Source organism: Corvus brachyrhynchos, unplaced genomic scaffold, assembly GCF_000691975.1.
Source record: "Corvus brachyrhynchos isolate BGI_N302 unplaced genomic scaffold, ASM69197v1 scaffold34, whole genome shotgun sequence".
NCBI lineage: Eukaryota > Metazoa > Chordata > Aves > Passeriformes > Corvidae > Corvus > Corvus brachyrhynchos.
In genome coordinates this window covers 383543-407012 of record NW_008238126.1, presented here as the reverse complement: position 1 = coordinate 407012, position 23470 = coordinate 383543, and the positions used below count along the sequence as shown (strand labels likewise).

Here is a 23470-nt window from a genome sequence, read left to right as displayed (position 1 = left end):
AATTTTAAGTGATGGTGCAAGATGACACATCTGTACAGGAAGGATTTTGTACCTTTTAGATTGGTAACACTCAGTTGTACAGGCCAGAGCCTTTTTTTTCTTTTGGCAGGCAAAATGCAATTTAAGATAGAGCATTTTATTTTTATTTAGGTTTGTTTTTTTTAAAGTTGCCTGCTTAGTAGAATCACTATGGTAACAGACTAAAGGATGTCTCTGAGACACTCAACCTGCATTGCAACGTAAGTGAGGGGAGACTGTAAGTTGTCTGCCTGCTGATCAGTAGAGAAAGGAACAGGCACAGCAGAGAAATAAGCTAATAATTAATATTTGTAAGCTATTATTTAATGCTTGTGCTTAGGTTAAAATGTTATTTTACAATGTGAATCCATTGGTTTTTGTGTTCTCTTCTGGGGGGATATTACTAAAATGTTCATTATAAATCATGAATTTGTGTTGTTATTCGGCTTGAGTTTGGTTCATTTCTTAAATGCTGTTATATGTTACAAATGATAATGATGAATTGAGTGAGGAGGAAGCTGCATCAGTGTATGTCAGAGCCCATGGGAGTGTCAGCATTCTTCTTGTCTTGTTATGGGTAATACATTAATTTTCTAATTTTTTGTCCCTGCTAAAATTAGGGTTTTTGGGAAAAGTGATGGTCTGATAAAATCTTACAAATCTCAGAGATGGGTTTTATACAGACATGCTGTACACAAGGAGTTACTATGACCATGAGGAAAGTTAAGTAGCATCTAATAGCTCTGAATACAACAATACTGAAAATGTGTTGCATATATCCATTGATAAAGATTTTTTTTCTTCCCAGCTACACCAGTAGGCTCCCAGTGCCACCTAGTTTGGCATCCTGAATAGTTGGAGCTAAGTTATCTTTTTTAAGCTAAGAAAACAAAGCATACTAAAGCGTCAATCATGTTTTGTGTGTTAGAAATCACCTGACACTGTGTTTTGTAAATAATTGTATTTATTAACAGTAGTATTTCACAGGGTAACTCCTGGGCTCTGTATTCCTAGGCCTTATTCTCTGTTGAACTAATATGTCAGTCAAAATTTTACACCGTGTGGGGATTTTCTTGGAAGTTTATGGAACAGAGGCACTGGAGTTTCTATGCCTGTTCCATTCATTTTAAAACACTTGGGTCTCAAACTCAGTAGTGATCAATGAATTAACATGACACTTGCAGACAGACTTCATTGCTCTGCTTTTGTGACCTTCTTTATGGAAGAGTGAAAAACTTACCTCAGAACTAAGAATGCAGATACGTTTTAAAAGATATTTTTCATGTTCCTTGAGGAAAAGTGATGAAAATTAAACAAGCTTTAATGTTTAACTGAAGTTTTCTCAACATCTGGAAGAGAGGATATGAGAACTTCTGAACTCCTTATGAACTCATGTTTTCATGTAGAGGTATTCGAATTAAATGCTTGACAAGAGTTCAGTTTTTTAAAGACTTAAAATTCACTCATTTTTTAGGAATAGTGTTCTATTTTTCTAGATAGATTGAGAACTTAAGTATTAATCTCTGTGAGGCTATGAGCTGGTGTATCTGCAGTCCCAGCTGTGGATTTAAACTTGATCTTCCAGTTTCGACCATTCATTTGATGCCTTCATCCTTCCAGATGCTACTCCAGTTGTTTCGTGAAGGTGTCTGTTGCCATCTTAAATTACTAGAAGCATTGCAGTGTTGGCAATAAAAAAAATTTACTCTCCTCTAGGAAGCAGTTGAACAAAAATTGAAAACTGTTTTCTTTAAGACACATGGTAAAATGCAGTATTGATTTTCAAGTACAGATTGATTTACTCTTAGTAGTTTGCCCAAGTGTTAGTATTACTTTGTTTGAAAAAGCAAATAATTCTTTTTTCTTTCCAGCATTTTCAGTTAGCTTTGATTGACTGCAACCCCTGCACTTTGTCTAACGCTGAAAGTAAGTAACCAATAAGTATTTCTTTTGTTGTGGATTTTTTTTAAGTCTTATGCTCACGACTGTATCAATTTTTAATGAACAGGTGCTTCAAAATCAAAATAATTGGTATGGAGAGAGGGAGACTACAAAACCTGTCTCCTCTCTCGAGGGAGACATGTTCCAGTGGAATTGTGCATTGTTTCAGTAAATGGAATAAGTAAAAATTGAGACTTAGCCTATTCATTACTCTGAAGACTTGAATTCTGGAGGAAACTTACTGTTTGACCGCTTTTTATTTATTTATAAACCGAGTGCTTGTGCTGTGGCACACATTTAATTGTAATTATTTAAAACTTTGCATCATCTTGATAATCTGTAAATTTTCAGTGATTATTTTCATGCCAGGTAAATTTATAGACCTAAAATTCAGCATCAATCTTAGACTGTAGAAATAAGGAAAGGTAAAAAACTCAGTATTTTGTTTTATTTGATGCTGACTGTGTATTAGTCTGTGTTTGAACATTTTAATCTTTAGTGCAGTGTGATCTGTCACAGGCAGCAGGTACTGCTGGCTGTAACAGAGTGTCCTGCAGGTATTTATCCACAGTTAGTGGAATTGTATGCAGGAATAAACACGTGTTTCTCCGTGTTTTGGAGTCTGTAAGAATTAAAAGGCAGAGAGTTGTGAAGGAGATGATTCCTTCAGGTTTTAAGGTATCTTCATGCTGTGGAGCTTAAGTTACTAATTAAGTCTTAACTTCAGAGGCATCGGATAAAATATTTAAAAGCATTTCTTTATGAATGGGATGGAATTGTGAATGTTCTGTGATCAAGGATAGTGAAAGGAAGTTTGTTCACATGGCTGAAACCACTGGCTGTATCAAAGAGCCAGCTGTGCTTCAAGGCCGTCTTCAAAGCTTTGTCACTTATCAGGAACAGGCACAGATAATTTTGTAAAAATTCGCAGAATTCTCCCTGAGTCAATAGGCTTTTATTGCTTTTCTGCCAGACACGTGATTCTGTATTGTATTTCATGTTTGTTCATACTCTTTCTCACTAACTTTATCGGTTTTCACTAAATCTCTGGATTTCTGTAAGGTTTTCCTAACCCTTCCCTCCTAGTCCTCTCTGCCCCCAGATTTTTGTAGAGGGGTGGCCCCATGTAAAGGCTTCACTGCCTGACAAACCCAAACGAAGAGAGTGAAGAGGAATGAGAGGGGCTTGGTCAGGTCCCCCTGTGCTGTTCTGGGAAGGAGAACCGCACCCCCTGCCCTGGGGTGTTGAGTACCCTCACTAAATGCTCTATTTAATCCTCCTCCTTGCATTTCTAAAGGCTGGGTGAGTAGCGGCATTACACTGAGGGTGCTCCTAGCAGAAATGTTTGAGTGCTAAGCATCTCCTCTTCCTATTTAGGCAGTCTCTAATGTGACACCTTTAATTTTCCTTTCCCCTCCAAGGCATCACTTCATCTTGGAGCTTCACACTGAAAGGGTTTTGTTAGGAGAGGAAAAAAATAGAGAGATTTTTTAGATAATGAACTCTGGAAACAAAAGCAGGGTTTTTCTTTCATCAGTACAGAGTGAAGTTTGATGATGCAGTGAACATAATGGGTGTGTTATGTGCCCTTTAGCAAGGAACACAAAAAGTTTATTAAAATTTTAGATGATGCATTTCATTCTGACCTGGTTTCCAAAGTGCATTCGGCTTCTGTCTTTATAGTGAAGGACAAAGCAGTGCACAAAGGAAGACTTTTTTCCCTCCCTTACGACCCAGAGTGAAACCCTGAACTCCCTATTACCTGTATGGTAATTTGGTGTCACACTATTCTGTAGCTTCAAGGGAAAGAAATCTGTGTAATTGAAATAAATTGGGCTTGACTCAAACACAGGTATTTTCTTATTTGTAATCCTCAAGAACATGGAGCAAAAGTCTGTCTCAAAGGAACTTTTCTTTCCTCATCAAAGCAGAATGAGGATTACATTCATCTCAATTAGCTTTAGCTATCTACTGGTTCATGGATAGTCTAGATTAGCAGTTCTCAAGTCTTTTTTGTGATGATTTGAGCAGTGTGAGGGTAATTTTCCCTCTGCTTTTACTCCTGAGCAACTTTCATTTCTCTTTTTCCGCCCAGCAGTCCTCTTACCTGCAGGAGGTGCTGGTAGTATTATGGCATTCTGGACAATTTGTATGAGGAATTGAAAATGCTTTACAGTAATAATCAGAATATCACCTGCAATTAACACTTAGTTGAGTTTAACAGGGGAAAGACAATTCCTAAAAAGGAAGAAAAAGCCACTTAAATTTAAGATCCCATGTAAAACTGGCAGTGCGTAACATAATGTTCTGTAACCCAGCTAGTCTGTGCCTTGGCAGCTGAATGAAAATGTTTATTTCTAGCTTGGTTATGTACAGAAAGTATTACCTGTGTTCTCTTACCTCAGCTTCAAGAGATTTTATTGCTAAGTTTACTGAAAGGCTAGTGGGCACTCTGTTTCAAAATACAAATAAAATCCATGGACTGCTTTTCTCAATATCTGTTCGCAATTTTTGTGCTTTGTTAGGATACAGATTCATTTTCTGTCAGGTCTGGTATGTTAAGTGTAATATATCAATGTAAAAAAATACTCTTTTGGTGTCTTCAAAATGTAGTATTTCTTGGGTTTGCATTGATAAATTTGAAACGTTGTTTATCCCTCACTTCAAAGCAACACATTGTAATTGCTGTTGTTCCTTAAAACTAATAATTTTGATTTTCCCACTCTTACAGTTCAGTTTCACATTGCCCACTTATATGAAATCCAGGTAAGCTTTAAGCTCATTTTTGTAAGGTGTGGTTGAGTTTTAAACTATGTGATGTAATCAGTCGGTGGAATTCAGATTACGGATGCTCTAGTAAAGTTAGTCTTAAGTCTTGAATCACTCAAGAAACTTTATTTGCTTTGGCTAAATTAAAAACATTTTTATGTGGAGTGTCATGCTAAAAAATGGAATAGCTATCTTAATAAACACATATTTGCTAATCTCCCAATTATAGTGCAAAAAAAAAAATCCCAAAATACAACTTTTAGGAAAATTCTTTTATGATATTATAATTATATTTATATTTAAAAGGTTATATACTGATTTTAAATTATGAAGTTTCTCAATTCATGTATATATATATTCATATTGTTTCTCATATACACACACAGTTGCCCAGGTGCCTTTTAAGTATAATTGACATGAAATTTTCAAATTTAAGTGTAATTTTAAAAGTTTTTAAATTTGCAAATTAAATTGGTGCATGTGACATTAGGGATCTGAGGTCAATAGCAAATAGAGCTGTGTTACTAATTCTGTGTCAGATGCTACCACAGAGCTTTTCAGGTGAATTTTTGGGAAATTACAGGACTTCCTGAGCTTCCAGAATATGAGTAAATTGAAACCAAGTGGCTACTGAGATAGCTATGATATATTTGAGATTTGACTGGCTGGGTATGTAATGTAGATGTTGTGCCCTTTTACCACGTGTCTAGGTATCATATGTCTGAGGAAGGGATGTGACATGAAAACAAAACCTGTTGTAAATGAAATGGATGACAGACATAAACTGTATTTTCAGTCACTTAGAAAGTAAGTGCTGTCTTTTGATGGCACAGTGAAAAGTGGCCTTAGGTATTTCTATATAAATAAAAAATATAAATCTGATAAACAGAACGTTTTTCTTCTGAATGCTTTTGGTGCAAAGCCGTATGACAGGACAGCAATATCCCATCCCAACGCACCATTAAGCAACTTCATGGATTGTTGTGGTTCTTACTTGGCCACCATCCAGATTCCATTCAACACATTAGTTCTGTTTTACTCCAGCACATCAGAAGGAAGTTAAACAGCCCAGGTCACCGTGCCAGGTGTCCTGTGTAAGTGTGTGACCACTGTTAGCTGTGCTTAAGCTGTGCTTTCTGGCTGAGAAATACAGGCAGCAGGAGCTTTGTTTTAGTGCAAGTCAGAGCAAAAAAGTTTCAGTGCATTCTGCTCTTTGCTTTGTCTCACAGTTCTGGTTGGGAGGGGTATCTTGTTTTCTGGAATTTGACCAGAACATAAAGAGAACCAAAAGAGTCCTGGCTTCATTCTTAATATTATCTCTGACATAATGAGAGAGGTTTTGGAGGCAGGCTGGCTGCTCGGTTTCTTTTGCGGGACACAGTGAAACAGTTTTTTGAGTCCCTCCATATACTTGAAAATTATCTACTCTCTTAATATTAATGAAAAAGTTAATTCATTCCTTAATTAAGTACCACAGTACTGCACTTCAAATGATGGATTGCCAGGCTCTGCACAAGAGACAAGCCTGGTGCTGATGAGAATTAGCAGTGGTTTTTATGGTGTTTAATGCTGGTTTCTGTTATTTCACGTGTGAAAGTGAGATGGCTTGTACGGTGTCTATGGAAAGATGCTGGATTGGCTTCTCCTCCCCTTTTCCATTTCTAAGACCATTCATGATGCAGCCAAACATCAAGGACTTTGGAGTTAGCATATTGATTTCCCTGTGAGGGTGGTGAGGGCCTGGCACAGGTTGCCCAGAGGAGCTGGGGCTGCCCCATCCCTGAAAGTGTCCAAGGTCAGGTGAGACAGAGCTTTGAGCAACCTCATCTAGTGGAAGGTGTCCCTGCCCATGGCAGGGGGTTGGAATTAGATGATCTTTAAGGTCCTTTCCAACCCAAACCATTCTGATTCTATGAAATAAAACCAAATGTAAACATTGTGACAGGTTTTGTTAGTATTTTAAGGCATCTAGGTAAACAGATTTCTAAAGGGTAAATGCTGTAACAAATAACAAAAGTAAAAAATACTCTAGCTCTGGAAAACCTGCTCTATTTTGATAGGCCTTTCTGAAACCTCCTGAGCCTATAAATATATTTTTCAAAGTGTGACTATTAGGCACTAACATTTACCTAATTTGACATCTGGATTGCTGCCTCTGCTGTCATGCTCTACAGTGAACTTCTGCTCATTTGCTTAACATCCATAGTCATAAACTACAAATTTTGTTCCCGATGCTAAATTTAAAATTTTTTCCTGATTGTTTTTCTTTTGCTGGACATGGATATTTTATTTATTTATATTATTTGTTTTCTTACCAGTTGTCTGCATTTCATGAACACCAATTAAAAATCTTTTCTACCAACTTCCCCTTGTTCCATTTGAAAGTATGTAATTGCTGCTTTAATTTTTCTTCCTGACTAGAATAAGGTTTTAAAATCACCAGAGTTGTCTTTTGTGATTTTGAGATTTCAGGAACTTGATAACATTTTTAAGTTCTAGTAGGTATTTAATTGTTTAGAGTCTTCTTCCCAGTTGTCCCTTCAAAACACCAATACTCATTACTGTGTACTCCTTGCTTAAAACAAATGTAATTAAGCCATGGTCATTTGCATTTAGGTGGCCCCATTTATTTTAATACTCTCTTCATCTGTTTGCCAGGATGAAGTCTAATGTTGAATTATCTGAAAGCATATTTGTGGAAGAGGAGGCACAGAACAGTTTAAAATTTAAAATACGTTCACTTTTAGGCAATTGTTGTTAGGGAATGCAAAGATAAATGCTGAAATTATTAGCAAATAATTTATCATGTAATGATTGAGAAGTCTTAACCTTTAATATATACAAAACAGCTCATACAGTTCACAGAAGTCAAGAAAGACCCAATCCTAACCTGGAAATGTGTTCTCTGTACCCACACCTGTTTGTATAGGGAATTGAAAATTGAGTGTTTCCAGACTGTAGGCACACCTAAACTACACAGCAGATAATAAGATGTCATACCTTTATTATCTAGGCATAATCCTTTTAATTCTACATGCGGTGGGACTCTTACCAGAACAACAAATATCTTGAAAGAGGCAGTTCAAAAATACCGAAGGAAGGAAAGAGGCAAAATTATACCAGGCACCAATTACTGATGATCTTTGTTTTTGTTACAAATTTTCTGGGAGGAATTTGTGTGGGGTTTTCTCAGATGTAGATGCACATTCAAGTATTCCCCTTAAAAGCAGAATATTCATTGTAGTGTAAGAAGCATAATGCATGTATGAGGAATTGACAAAATTTAATAATTTGCAAATTTCCCTCAATTATTTTAAGTAGTCAGTTTCTATTAAAATACTCTATTTATGGAAGTTATTCTCTTACCTTATATATACATCACTCATAAAAGCTTTCATATGCACTGTATGCAAAAAAAAAAAATTCTAGAATTTTTTGTCAATGTGTTTGTGTGCTGTCAGTGCTGTGAAATTGTTGCTATTGGTGATCTGTTGTAAGCTCTATGATTAATCCATTTACTTTTTTCCTTTTGCAGAGAAAGTATCACTCTGCAAAGGAAGCTTATGAACAGCTTTTGCAGATCGAAAACCTTCCTGCACAAGTAAAAGCAACTGTCTTACAGCAGTTAGGTATGTAAAATTAACTTCTATTTTCCTCTGTGTTACGTTTTTTCCATCTTTGCCTTCAGCAGTGTTTTTTAAGGCTCCGTTTCCAAAGCGAGTCTTAGGCACACTGCGCACGGTACGTGAGATTTTCACCCAAGTAGAACATGTAGCAGTAGACAGTCAAGTAAATAAGAGAGGAGGAAAATATTTTAATTAAACTTACAAAATTAAAAAGCTCTTAGGCTTGCTGCAGTATGTGTGTTAGGTTTTGGGCAGTGAGAGGGTGGTCTTTCAGAGAAAGAGGGCAGCAGTTGGAATTCTGTGTTCTCTGTTCTGCCTCTGATAACATCCCTTGAATAGCCAGGCTAAATGCAGTAAACCTAAATACTCTGTGTCAGACTAGAAGAACATGGCAACTAAAAAATTTACATTTTCTTTCTCTTTAATTATACAAGATAATGAAAGCCTATTTCTGTAACTAAAAGGTTTATCATGAGGTTCCGTAAAAAAACCCACATAAGAAGTGAAAAGGAATTACTGTTTTTTAAATTGTCATTTTCCATGTTTATAGAAAGCTGATAAATAATTTTTAGATAATCTAAAAAGTGGGTAGAATAAAATGCTTTTGTCCTTCATGCCATATAAAAGTATTTCCAGAATATTTTGTTAAAATTGTTCAACCCAGTACAGAACTTCTTCATTCACCTTCTCCATGTTCTTCATCTGATTTATTATTCTATATATTAATTTAGCCTGCTTATGCCCATTATTTTTTTTTTCCCCTCTTCACATAATGGTCATTTAACTCAAATTTGTAACTGGCTTTAAGTTATAGCCACAGTGCTTTCTTTTTCTGTGATGCAGGTTGTGTATGGATTTGGAGTGGGATAATTTGTACCCTGTGACAAAATGTCAAAATCAGTGGGCTAATTTTGAGTCATCTCTGTGAAATCACAAGTGAAACTGCTGGAGGAGTTTGCTGCAGGACTCTGGGTGCTGCTCTTTTTGCTCTCACAGGGCAGTGTTGCTTACATCTCAGTAAGCCCTTTGAATTTTTTTTTTTTTTTTGTTTGGTATTATGTCACCTAGTACAGATTGTCAGCAGTTTCATCCAGAAAGGCTGTGCATCTGATCAGTGGAAGACAGGCTTCTCAAAAGAGCTGACGAGTTCTTTTTCATCTCTATTTGATGTATGTTGCCATAATAGAAGCAAAGTCACGTGGTTGTATTCATAAAATCCTGCCACAGGTCTCTGTGCTAGCAGTAAGAGCAGTGACTTTGAGAATTGTCTACTGTCTGAAAACTGGATTAACTCTCTTTATTTCAATCAGCGTAGGTCACCCAGTTTTGTTGTGTGGGTATCTGCTATGTGGAGAAAGGGATAGAGTGGTCTTAACTGGAACATTGAAGGAATAATGCCATTTCCTTTGCTCTTCTCTGTTAACAGTGGTATTTATCAGAGTCTGGTGTTTATCGCAGATTTAGTCTTTAGCAGCTGGTAATAAAAACACCTCCTCAGGAAGCACAGTCCGGGTGGTGCACTGCTGCTTCGAAAAAATAATAGAAAATACCTGCCATCTGCCAGAATGCTACTTGCAAAACCCAGTCAAAACATACTTGTATTTGTATTTCTAGATTGAACTCTTTTTTTTTTTTTTTTAACTGTGACAGGAAAAATCAGTTTGAAAATATCTTTTGTTTATTTTCCTTATCTAGTTAATGTTTATTGAGCCAGATTGGAATTTAGGCAAGTTCAGATGTCTTGTGAGAGAATTACTAAAATCTTTGCTCCTGTTGCTGGCTTCCAAAGCTGTGACTGTGGAGGAAAGCCCTGTGATTCCCAAATAAACACATACCCAGTTGAGCTGATGAGTGCTGACTAGTTCAGGTAGACATCACAGTAAGATTTTTCCAGTCGCAGAAGAGCAGTTTGCTCCTTCCTTCCTTTTGCTGTTCATTTGCTTTCCAGACAACAATTCTTTTCATCACTTTGCCCAAAATGACATTAAATTAGTGAGACTGAAGATCAAATCTGTCACAGTATTCTTTCCAGCTGTACTCAGCTGTTGCATAAGGAAGAGTGTAAGAACAACATAAATACCTGCTTAGAATTCCCTAAGTGCTCTCGCAATGATTTTTGGCTAGGAGCATTCCTGGATGCTGTCCATGTGGTTGGATGGGGCATCCAAGGTGCTGAAATGGGGAAGAAGTTCATCTCTTCAGAGACAGGCATGTTTACTGAGGAAAATGTGATTGTCACAAGTTCAGTGTGAGAATGATTGATAAGCATGAAGAAAAGGCACGTGAGCTAGGCTAGCACATCAGAGGGATTTGTTCCAAATGGGATTGCACAGATCTGCAAAAGAGCATGGAACATTTGTGAGGTATGGACAAGGTCTGAGGTATGGACAAGGTCTGGAAAAATAGTCAATTGTGCTGGTTGAGAATTGGAGATAGGTCTTGTAAATGGGAAACTGCACAGCTTAGCAGGGGTTTTCCATCGCCTTCTTTATGTGCATTCTTCATTTTATGCTCAAGAACAGATCCAGTTTCCTCTGACTGTGCTATTCTAGTGGAAAACTTTTGCTTGCTCTCCCTTTCTTGCTTTCTGCCTTTTTCAACTCCCTGTGCAGGAAGATAAAATTGGGAAGCAACCCTTGTTTCAGCAGAGAAACCAGATAGGGGATTGCTGGTTCTCATTTCTGTCTTCTAGAAATAGACTCATTCTTTTTTATCAGTGAACCTCAGTAAAGATCTCACAAGGATGCAACATGTTATCTTTCAATCCAGCAAGGTTCTGATGAAACAGAAAATAGGCACACAAGGTTTCTAAAGATAGAGGAAATTGTTTAATGTCTTTTTTTTTTACCCTTGTTCATAATCCCTGAACTATTATCTTTATCTCAGGCTCTGTCTGGAACAGCACCTGGTACATATACCCTTAATGTACAGTTGCTCAGGTGAATTCCAGTAACCAACCTCACAGAAGCCTTTTTTTCTTAAAGCACAAGTATTTTCTGTATGCTGAAGAACTTCAAAGGCTTGGGATTTGAATCAAAATAATGGCTTGTTTATTAATTTAATGACACAAAGTTGTGTTATGTGTCTGCAAAAATCACTGGGGTTTTTATTTTTTTTCCCCCCGATCGGTAGATTTTTGACTTGATCGATTTTCAGTCAAGATAAAGTACTTTTTTCAGCACTGTAACCACTTGACTCCTAACCTGGCATTTCTTGCAGCCCATGAAATATTTGAACTTGTGCTTGTGACCACAATTCTCAAGTGATACTTCTTAAACCACCTCAGGCAAATGTTGTTCAGTAGATGCAGTTTTGTGTTTGACTGCCTTTGTTGAAGTTTGGAAGTTGGCAGTCCATTTGCAGAAGTGGCGTGCTGTCTATTAACAAGTGTGAGCCCATTGAATAAAAAAATGAGCTGTGTAGAACAGGTAGAATAAAAAACATAAAGGCAAGTGTAATTACAGAGAGTGAGGTACAGCTGCAGATGCTCATCAGTTCAGTCCTCAGTCTTGCCTGTCTGTGTAGTTAGACTTTATCAAAAAACACAGATTTTGTGTGCTGGAAATTTAAGCTCACAGAGGTTTTAAATGGACAGGCAGTGCAGGTATGTGCACAACTCTGTCAGTAACCAAACTTTATACAAACCTTGGGTATTTTACGAAATTGGTGTCATCGTGTTCCACAAGGGGCTGTGTATGGGTGGGACACTCTAAACACACAGGGACAGTCCTTTGTCACATCTTATATTTTACAAATATTTTCTGAAAAGCAGTGGCTTGTTGATACAAATACATGGCTACTGAGCAAACAGCAAGACATTGCTGAGCACTGTGGTATGCAGTGATTTCAGCGAGCCAGCTGCTGGCCACAAAAGATTTCCTCGTTTGTACTCATCTTACGAACAGCTGTGAGATGGTTTTGTGGCTGCTTGAAGGAATTCATATGAGCATAGAGGCAGATGAGGAGCAGCTGGAGAAGGTGATGAAGGTGCTTTGTTTGAAGTGGTAACCAAGCCTTGCATCACTGCTAGAGCAAAGATGCATTTTAATAGCATGTAAAATATTATTGGGGAAGATGGGTTGTGGGAGGCCTTTAAAGTGGGGATGAATAATTTGTCTAATGTAATGAAAGAAGAAAAGGCATTTGAAAGAATATGACGTGTGGTTAGATTAATTTGTTATGTAGATGAGAGGTGATTGCATTTGTCAAGGTGAATGGAAAGTACATTGTATTAGTGAAGAGGAAATGACAATGTAAGAAAGATTTGAGTGGAGATGCAAAAATTCTCAGTCCAAATGTAGATATGGGACAAATACAAGGATTTAGAAGAAAAGGAGTGAACAACATAATCTGTAGATGTTGTACATGTTTTATACATACATACACACGCACACATATATATAAAAACCATAATTGCTATGTGTGACAGGGAGAATGGTGGTATTTTCCACAATGTCAGGGAAGGGGTCTGTGTTCAGAGGAGGAAAGAGTTAACATTCACTTTTATAGCAGAAGGTTGAGTAATTCGTAATTGTGCTACTAATCTCTTAGAAAATTGTTTAAACCCAAAAAAGTGCTTTGAAAGTACGTGAAAGTATTTTTAACTTTGGGTCTTTTTTGGCCTGTAATTTTAGTATAGAACTTCAGAAGTTTTTAAAATTTCATAATGTTATATATAAGTGGTTTTACTGCTTGATGTTCTTATTTTTAAAGAGACAACCAATGCTACAAAGTGCTGCTGTGCCAGAGTATTAAATGGTCTTGGGGAATTTCACTTCTCCCATTTGCGGATTCTTTTTGTAGGCTGGATGCATCACACCGTGGATCAGCTTGGGGACAAGGCAACCAAGGAAAGCTATGCTATACAGTATCTCCAGAAATCTCTAGAAGCAGATCCAAATTCTGGTCAATCCTGGTATTTCCTTGGAAGGTGAGAAATTTATAGACACTGTAACTATATTTGTAAATTATTTTGAGGTTACTCACTATTGTGAGTATCTTACACTGGTTTTGTTCTTAATCCTTTCAGAGGAAAAATGAAGGGAAAGTTTGTATGTATCTACTGAAGTCTTAAGTTTTCCGGGAAGTGTGTAAAAATATAAGGTGCTAACATATTTGGGATGAATATAGATTGGAAGTTGAAATGAAGTATGTTACCCAAGTGGCTCTGCTTTTATTGTAGTTATTATTCAGTCTACACATTTACAGTAATCTGAATATATTCTGCCTGGTTTTACCTGTTTCTCCTCCTCCATCTTCTGTTCTCTCCCTCTTTTTTGTAAATCCTCTGTGAATGTTGTTACTTTTCTTTATAACTTCTTCGTAATTCTTTCTCTCTGTATTATCTCAGAATCTCCCTCTAATCTCAGTTTTTGCACTAAAATACAAATATTTTCCTAGGCCGACATCCATTTTTAAAGGACACACATGGGAATGTATAGTTCAGGCTGATAAATTCATGTGCTTAAGTGTTTAGTTAATTTTGCAGCCTTTGACAATATTTTTTACTTTAAAAATAACATTTCCAGATGTAAATCGTACAAATTTGATCAGCTTTTCTGGTGTCCTTTTTAAGAAGATTGAGTACTTTACTTAAACCAGCAGTAACTATTGAAATACTTGGGTTTTGGAGAAAGCTTGGAGGGCATTCTGTTGAGGAATACATTTTAGAAGAATGAGGCAAAAATAAAATGAATATCCTAACCTCAGTGTGTTCCAGCTGACATTCTTGGGAATTCTGGTCACATACAGCTGGAACCTATTTTTGATTCTGTCATGCTATTTCTATTTCTCCAGCTGTTCCTGTAAAACAGGGATCTTCATCCAGCTGGCACCAGAACCGAGTGTGCGGGGCAGAGGGTTAGGGCAAGTGTGGAGGGAAAAGGGAAAATGAGCCAGGGATCATCTTGTGCATCTTACCTTCCACTGGGCTGAAATGCTGTTTTTTCTTCAGTAGTCACATTCCAGGTGCCTTGAGCAAATGGAGTTCTCAGGCAGGACAGAGCTGGGGCTCCTCCCAATGTGCAGCTGCTGTGCTCTGCTCTCAGGTGGTCCGGATGAAGCCAAGGACCCTGCAGACAAGGGGCAGAAATGCAGGAAATGGGGTGGAGAATTTAGTGGGAGCATCTCTTGTGTTTTACGGGGAGGGCTAGAGCAAATACGTTGCTGTGCCCCATTTCTCCAGTCCATACACTGGCAGGAGAAGAGGAGAAGAACAGGGTTATGGGGTTGTGTATTCACTCTTTTTTCCCTCCTCAAGTATTCCCTTGTGCTGTTCCTTCCTCTGCTGGTTGTCCAAACCAGACAGCAAGTTGGTTAAAGCTGTCTTTCAAAAATATACTGCCACCAACCTCCTCTCCCACTGGAAAAGTCGCATCTCCCAAAGTTTTGAGGGGGCCTAATGTTAGTGCTACCCTAATGAGAGGCTTTATGTGTGTGATACACAGGCAGAGTGAAACATGTCTGTTGGACATCAGGTTAGACTGTCATTAAAACAATCTCCTGAAACTCTGTATTCAGACTTAATGGATGCTTTTAGGCAAAGTAATACTATATTTTATTGTATTCCTTTCCTAGTGTGCCTCAAAATACTTGAAAGTGTAGCACGTTTGACAGACCTTTGCCTGTACTGTTCTGCTTGTTTTTTATTATTTAGTAGAATAAATTTTCTTTTGTTATTTATGTGTTTGGAAAGTTGTCAGGTCTTTTTCCAACAAGGAAACTTGTTACAAACAATACAAGACACAGTTATTGTTGATTAAACTAGTAAATATATTTAGATGGATATTTGATCTTGGCTTTATTTGGAGCTTTTAATTTTAAAACTGGAGGTATTACTCCCTTTGGTATAATTGTAGTTCTTTTTAATGCCAGAATACCTTAGAATTTGTACATGAAAAATACTAAAGTAAGACAATATAAAAAAACACAGAATCACATGAGTTTTTTTACAAAATTTGGTGCTCTAGATATGCAGTACAAGTAACAGTTTTGTTCATTACTCAAGTATGACTGAGATGGAGGAAAGGCACATAAAAAGCCTCCCAGGCAGTCAGGAACCATCCTGATTGAGTTGGTCCGTATCTCTCCATAATTCTGTCTTGAAGAGCATTAAGTTTTATAACCATTTGTTTGATGAAATGGGTAACTCAATTGTTTTGCTGTAATGCTATCTGTTGATAGATGCTGTTTTTATTGACTGATAAGGTATCACAAGTGAAAGAAATGCAAGTCTTTCAAATGTGGTGTGGCTGTTTCCCTTACAAATGTAGTAATCCAGGGTTTAAGTATCTTTGGTGTGCTTAAATAAATAATTAGTAATACACGTTAAGATGTTTGAGTCTGCTTATGACCGGCATTCAGAAACAGCAAATGTTGAGTGTGTATTTGCATGTCTTAACATTTATCAGATCAGTCTTGGTAAGCCATGCTCAATGATTACCTTCTATAAATACTACCAAAGTTCTTTTTTTCTTCTCCCAGGTGCTATTCAAGTATTGGGAAAGTTCAGGATGCCTTTATATCTTATAGGCAATCTATTGATAAATCAGAAGCAAGTGCAGATACATGGTGTTCAATAGGGTAAGAATGATACAGGGTGATGCAATGATATAATTCCATGCTAATATGTATAAATAAAGAATATCAGCTTTTAAACTCCTTTGTTAACTCAGAGGGACTGTAAAATTTTTTTCATTTATACCTCCATGTTTTCAGACTTGTCCGATTTGAAGTTTAAATAATGAATTTATATTTACTTTCTCAATTTTTTAAAATACTGAATATGTTACGTACGTGAATTTTGCATGTTAAACTTTTATACATTTCTTTTTATTACTGTGGTTTATACAATGCCAGTGTTTATTAAGGGGTTGGGGGAGGGGATGTGTATATTTGCTTGTGTCTTGACTTTGTTATTAATTCTCAACTTCACTAATCTTTCTATTCAGTGTGCTGTACCAACAGCAAAATCAGCCTATGGATGCTTTACAGGCCTATATCTGTGCTGTACAATTGGACCATGGCCATGCTGCAGCCTGGATGGACCTAGGCACACTCTATGAGTCCTGCAACCAGCCTCAGGATGCCATTAAATGCTACTTAAATGCAACTAGGAGCAAAAATTGTAGTAATACCTCTGCACTTGCAGCACGGATAAAGTATTTACAGGTAAAACTAACATTTTAAGCAGCGGGAAATACTCTTCAAACACACAGCAGAGGGGAGGGGAGAAGTCACACACGAGTTTAACTTGCAGTTGTTTGTGGTGTGTATAACCTGTTTTCATGTGTACTGTAAGCATATCATAGCCTGTAATATTTTATTTCTTCATTTTTTAAGTGGAACTTAATTCCTTGTAAACCCTATTTTGCACATTTAATCAAAGCATACTGTTTTACATCATTTTGCTTTTTTCTTTGTATTTGTCTACATTTTTAAGTTCTCATAACATATAGTGAGAATACGCAACACACTATCTTTCACTCTTGTTTGCAATTTCAGAAAAAAGGAATTATGAGACCTCTGAATCCAGAGCTCATCTTTGTTCTGATTCTCACAAAGGTTTATATTCTGGTTACCCTCTTTATACCTAGCACCTTTCTAAACCCCAAAATTTTAAATCTATCCTCTCTTTAAGACATAATTAGCTACAGCATTTAGGAAGATTTCATGGACTTGCTCTTACTAAAGTAGGCTTGTGTTAAATTTGCTTTTTACATAATTTTTCCTAGGCTCAGTTGTGTAACCTTCCACAAGGTAGTCTACAGAATAAAACTAAATTACTTCCTAGTATTGAGGAGGCATGGAGCCTACCAATCCCCGCAGAGCTTACCTCCAGGCAGGGTGCCATGAACACAGCACAGCAGGTGAGAAGTTGGGTTATGTTCTGCAGGTGCCCAGCTTTAAGGGTTCTTTACAATCGGTAGTGGTCAAGCTTATTTTATTGAGCACAGGATTGGCTTTTATTAAAAGAAGCCTTTGATTTATTTGCAGAGGGATATTAGATCAAGGAGCTCCCTGTAATGTGGGAGAAATATGGGGGTACCAATTTAGAACCTTTGTGGATTTTCATTATTTTAAAAGATTTCATCTTAAATAGAAATGCTGCAGTGGTTTAATAATCCCGTGAAAGGTACACATTCCTCCATTGATGACCATATGGAAACTGATTTTTCAGTTATTGAGATCAGCTTCAGAAAATCTACTCGGCCCTTTTAATATATGTGGGCTGTTAAAATTATAAAATGGAAAGGAAAGCATTAAGAATATATAGAACCATATTTTTGTCTTCCTTCTGTGATTCTTAGGCTTGTAAACCTCATCATCCAAATACTGAACCTGTACTAGGCCTCACTCAAACACCAATTTCACAGCAATCCTTGCCACTACACATGATTCCTTCTAGCCAAGTAGATGACCTGACCAGTCCTGCCAAGAGGAAAAGAACATCTAGTCCAACAAAGGTATATATTCCAATGAACTAGAGCCCCTACCAAAATTATATGGAAATATGCATTGAAATGATGCAGCAGGCACAGAATTTGTGCTGTAAATTTTAATCCTTTGGCATCAAGGTGGGGAATGTTTTTAGAAATTTTAAAAAACATTTTTCAGTGATATGTTTAATCAGATTCCAGCTCAGACAGGAGGTGCATAAGGGCAGTGCAGGTTGGTGGCACTGTACTGCAGTTGTAGTTGTGTCAGTGAAGAAGTACAGTTGTTGTAGTCTGATGATTGAGAGGGAGACAATCATGTCATCCTGTCTATTGCCTTTGCTTATATTTAGAATTCAAGTGTTTCATCATCATGTAATAGTGTTATAGTAGATAAAGTATTCAGTTTTAAAAGTAGCATACATTTAAGTTAATTGCATAATTTGATTTGCTTGTTTCTCCTTATGGTATTAGGTATCATTAACTTTTTCCTCAGACTACTCTGATACTATTGGGAATGGTAGAATGAGATTTGGTATATTTTAGTACATTCTTACTATTATATTATATGTTCTTATATTATTATTCTTGAAACAATGACTAGTTCTTACATGAATAAGATGAAATCTAGATAGTAAAAGAAATTTTGTTGGCCCTTTGATAGTCACAGATTTTAATGTAACGTTTTCTCTCAGAATACTTCAGATGTTTGGAGCAGTGGCCATACAGTGTCACATCCTCCTGTACAGCAACAAATTCATTCTTGGTGTTTGACACCACAGAAATTACAGGTAGGTATGGGAGATCTTGAGAAGCTCTGTTATATTTTTTATTCCTTTCCTTCTTCCTTTTAAGAAAATAAATCTGGGACATGTTCTAGTTTCACATTCCTGAAATTCAGTGTAAAATACTACCAAATAATTCCCAGAGTGTATTTCAAGTTCTTCTAATATTTATGGCCTCTCTATGTGAGATAGTAAACTAAATGATCTCTAGCAGAAATGGAACACTTACATTGTATGAATTTTATAATTTATAAAGCAAGAACATACAGTAATATTTTTTCTTACGACGTTTTAAAGACAGATATGCAAATTGTCACACTCGTGTGCAAAGTGAGTTTTGTGACTTGTTGTAATGTGGGGGATATTGAAAGAGGTGTAGAAGTATTGTAATACCATCTCTTCCTCTGAGGTAGCTTCTCATATCGAATTGCATAAACACACAAGTACATTCTACAAAATGATTACTCCAATGAAATCTGCTGCTGCTTTTTTGTACTTTATGTCACCTAATACAATTATATGAAATGCTAGATTTTAGTTTGGAAATCTTGTTTCAGGTAGTTTTTTTGGGGAAGTTTTGTTGTCTCTTCAGTTTGTTAGGGCATGCAGTGAGCTTCAGCATGAATTCCATATATTGAAAATCAGGCCCTGCTGGAAACTTTTACCCATGCATTCCAGATACTGCTTTGGATGCAAAGAGAAATAGGAGGGAGCACAGTGCAGAGGCAGAAGGCATTCTCATTAACTGAGCAGTGTTCCCCTCAGTTCCAATATAGTTCTTCAGCTGTTTCTCTGTCTGAACAATATTGGCTTTATTATACTGTATAATTTTCCCTCCCTGGCTCCCCACCCCTTTGGTCCTTCCTCAGTCATTTTTCTGTACTGCTCTCTCTCTCTCCCCCTCAGCATTCTCATTATTTCTCTGTGCTTATTTTATATTTTACTACTTTTTCCTCTTTTCAGTCTCACCTTTTTCCAGATCTAACTTCCTCCTCTAAGCAGAACCTTAGTAGGCCTCTCTTGAGTACAGTAGACTGGATGTGCTGGCAATAGCTTGTCAAGGTTCCAGCATATATAAATAGGAGAGCCAAAAATGTGTGATGCAAGAGGAGAGTGAATAAAAAAGACTTTGTTGCATCTTCAAAGTTGGCCTTTCAAAATTGGCAGCTCAAAGGCTGGATGGATATAACATGTTATATATACATGCATATACATGTGTGTATATATATTATTCATTGCACTCCCCTCCAGAGGGAATTCAGTGGAAGGTACTGTTAATCCAGGGATTTTGGCATGAACCATCTTCATCTGCTTTTTAAGTCATACCACTTCACAGCAGCAGACTTATTGGTAGAATGATGTGGGGTGCTGAGTATTTTAAAATGAATACAGAGATCAGATTTTTGGTAATAGTTACCTCGGTTTATCAGTTGAAAATGCGGTCAATATCGTAACTCTGTAATTAAATCATTCCATTTTCAGGGTTTTTTCTGTATTTTCAGGAGACGTTTCCATGTGTGTCTATAGGTTTAATTCACTTTCTGATGAACAGTATTAATAAAAAACCAGCACAGTACAAAAAGGTTAAAATCTACGTAATTATGATAAGGATTCTATCTAATCATACTTAAATGTAGTTTTCTTTTATGGTACCAGCACACTTAATTTTAGTGTGGCAGTAATAATTATACTCTCAAATAATTTACAGAGTCTCTTTAGTTTTAGTAACTAGTAATAAGGTTTGTTTGCAAGAGAGTGTATGGAAAGATGTTTGAGTCTTCAGCAGAAATCTTGATTATTTTCAGCTTTACAAGTCTTATCTTCATGGATACTTTTTAGTATTTTATGCAAGGAAGTTATTAAAAAGCCCATGCAATTTTAATGATTATGAACCACACTGCTGTTTTTTTAGCACTTGGAACAGCTGCGTGCAAACCGAAATAATCTAAATCCAGCACAGAAACTTATGCTGGAACAGCTGGAGAGTCAGTTTGTCTTGATGCAGCAACACCAGCAGGTGAGAACAAAAATACTTTTCTTATCTACAACACTCTTGTCAGTAATGGAGTCTGTTGTGTTTCTAGAATTCTAAAGAATTTCTGTTGTGTAGAGTTCACATGCCCTTTGCTGCGTTACGTTAATTCATTTTTTTTGGATAAAGGATAGTTGTGGATTAGTTGTTGAAATGTAATGAGTTCAGTTGTGTTTTATTATAGGGCAGCTGGTTAATGTAAAAGTTTTCAAGCCACACTTTCAAAGTAAAGTGAGTGGACACATCTACAAGCAGTCTTGCTTGAAAATACTTGGCTGTAATAAATAGTATTGCAGCTTTTCTCTCGTCCTGTCATTGTTCACTTCTCTCTCCCTGTCTGTCCAGCATCAGCAGTAAAACACTCAAACTGAAGGGCCAAGAAAAAAAAGTGTGCTGATAGCTTTACTTAAAATTTACTCAGTATTTTTATGAGCCAGTCATCTTGGTTCTCAAAAGCAACTGTGAAGATCTTAAAATGAGGATAAAATTGGAACTGACCAGTGCAATAAAGTACACAAACCTTGTATGATCCTTCTTTTCTCAGTTCCACAGCCAATGTTGTTGTGCTTTGTTCATGTTCCATTAGATGAGACAAACAGGAGTTGCACAGGTACGATCTACTGGAATTCCTAACGGGCCAACAGCTGATTCATCACTGCCTACAAACTCTGTCTCTGGCCAGCAGCCGCAGGTTGCTCTGACCAGAGTGCCTAATGTCGCTCAGCGTGGAATCCGTCCCGCCTGCCCCGGGCAGCCTATGGCTAATGGACCCTTTCCAGCAGGCCCCATTCCCTGCAGCACAGCAAGAACGCTGGGTAGTACAGACACTATTTTGATAGGCAATAATCACATAACAGAAAGTGGAAGTAATGGAAACGTGCCTTACCTGCAGCGAAACGCACTCTCTCTACCTCATAACCGCACAAACCTGACCAGCAGCGCAGAGGAGCCGTGGAAAAACCAACTATCCAACTCCACTCAGGTACAGCTTCAGTTTGCTCATAGAGTGCGCTCAGGAGCCTTCCTGGGCAAGTCACTGTTGGAAGGCTCTCATTTGTAAAAGCACATTTTCCCTAGAGTTGATAGCATAGATTCAGATAAAACATAGGTTAAACCTGCATGGTACTTAATATTGTTAAAAATCTGTGTATTAGGTGAACTCCTTTCAGGATAAAGGACATGATCATAAATCAAAGAGGGCAGTTCCATAGTGCTCAGCTGCCCAACTTCACAGAAAAGTTTTTTAAAACGGAATACTTGTACATCTTTTTGTTGCTTCTTTAATGTGAAACGTTGTGATTTTGTTTTTCATGTAGGAGGAATGTGCATATTTCATGGGAAACTGAATGTTGTAGTTATTTTTGACATTACATTGTTGCCATGATGTAATCATTACCATATCTTGTTTCCATGTGATCTTTAAAATTAATATCTAGCACTCAGCACCACAGTGTTACTTCCAGAAAAATATTATAATGCCAGTAAGAATCCATAGGGATTAAAGTGTGTGAGGGTGTTTCGTGTATGTGTTAGAACTTGAAGATGGAGCTTTTTTTTCAATTCCAGCCTGAATGTCTTTCTTCCAAGACAAACCTTGTGGATGTAATGAAGAGTTCTATAGGAAAATACCATAATGGTTTAATTCACTTTTATCAGATGGGTTATACAGTTGATACAATACTGTTTTCTTCCTCAAAACTGCGAGCATTTCTTTAATTAATATTGCATGTTACTTTAATGCTGAAGAATTGTCAGTGGGCTTACATACACAGATACTTAACTGCACATACACTGCAACAGAGGCTGAGATAACACTGGAAAATCTTGTGTAAAACATGATTATTCAAAACTAAAACAGTGTTACAATTTTCAGAAGTTTCCTCTAAATAAGCAGTACCGTTTTGAAACATGGCAGGGGGATGTGCAGCCTGTGCACCTCACTGCCTCTTGCTTAAATTAGAATTCACTTTTGTATTTTCTCTGTATGAAAGAAGTTGTGCACTGTTGTGCTATTGTCCATAAAGTGGGCAAGTAATAAATGGCAGTAGGAGCTGGCTCTTTTTCATGGATATGATGTTTCTGGAAAGGCAAGGAAAGCTTGTTGGTGCCATTTCTTGTGCCTGTTGCATCAAGGTTTCAGCAGAGTTTCCGAGTCTGTAACATTCTCCACAGGTACCAAATGAACTCTTGATTTAAAGAACTATTTATCAGTAATTAAGCTCCATAGAGGAATTAAGAAATCACGAATACAGGTGTGACATGCGTAATGCAGTTTGTAATTAACAAAAACATTTTGCTTATAATAGGTGTAGCAGCCGTTCTAAAAGACAAGTGAAAACCAGACTAGGAGGAAACTTCATCACCATTGGGATCCTCCAAACTGGATCCTTTCCAAAATAAAATCTCAGTTACAAGTAAATATAAAAATGGATTCTTTTCAACAATTTTCTTTTGCATTGGCTCGTGGCTAAGGAGTCATTTAAACATGCAAAAATGTAATTGTAGGTTTGGGAGTTTGTAATGAAATGTTTAACTCAGTAGTTGTTACCCTGAAATCAGCTATGTAAGCATCAGCTTTGCAGTCATTGATATATACCATTTATTAGGAAACTGAGCTCTTTGCATGCTAAAATTGATTTGTGCTATTAATGTCAAGACTTAGGTTTTCTGTGAGGTTATGTTTCAGTTGTGTCCAGTTAATGATCAATGGCAACATTCCTTTAAAACACTTCTGTCAGATATTAGGAAGAAACTATATCTTTTCATTGCTCTTGATCTATAGAATTCTAAAAGTTGGAAGTAAATGGAATTTACTAACTTCTACTCATTTAGAAAGCAGGTGGTTACCAGTGGAGTCAAAATTGT

General features: G+C 37.0%; 1 protein-coding gene across 1 annotated transcript in view; it reads left to right on the top strand.

The window, feature by feature from the left end:
• KDM6A (lysine demethylase 6A) overlaps positions 1 to 23470 on the top strand; it is a 116064-nt gene that overhangs the window by 56461 nt on the left and 36133 nt on the right. Inside the window, 11 exon segments of the mRNA XM_008633010.2 lie at positions 1890 to 1944; positions 4691 to 4725; positions 8264 to 8357; positions 13158 to 13284; positions 15837 to 15935; positions 16304 to 16523; positions 17087 to 17221; positions 17663 to 17818; positions 18484 to 18579; positions 20486 to 20590; positions 21192 to 21587. Coding sequence (XP_008631232.1) covers positions 1890 to 1944; positions 4691 to 4725; positions 8264 to 8357; positions 13158 to 13284; positions 15837 to 15935; positions 16304 to 16523; positions 17087 to 17221; positions 17663 to 17818; positions 18484 to 18579; positions 20486 to 20590; positions 21192 to 21587 — 1518 coding nt within the window.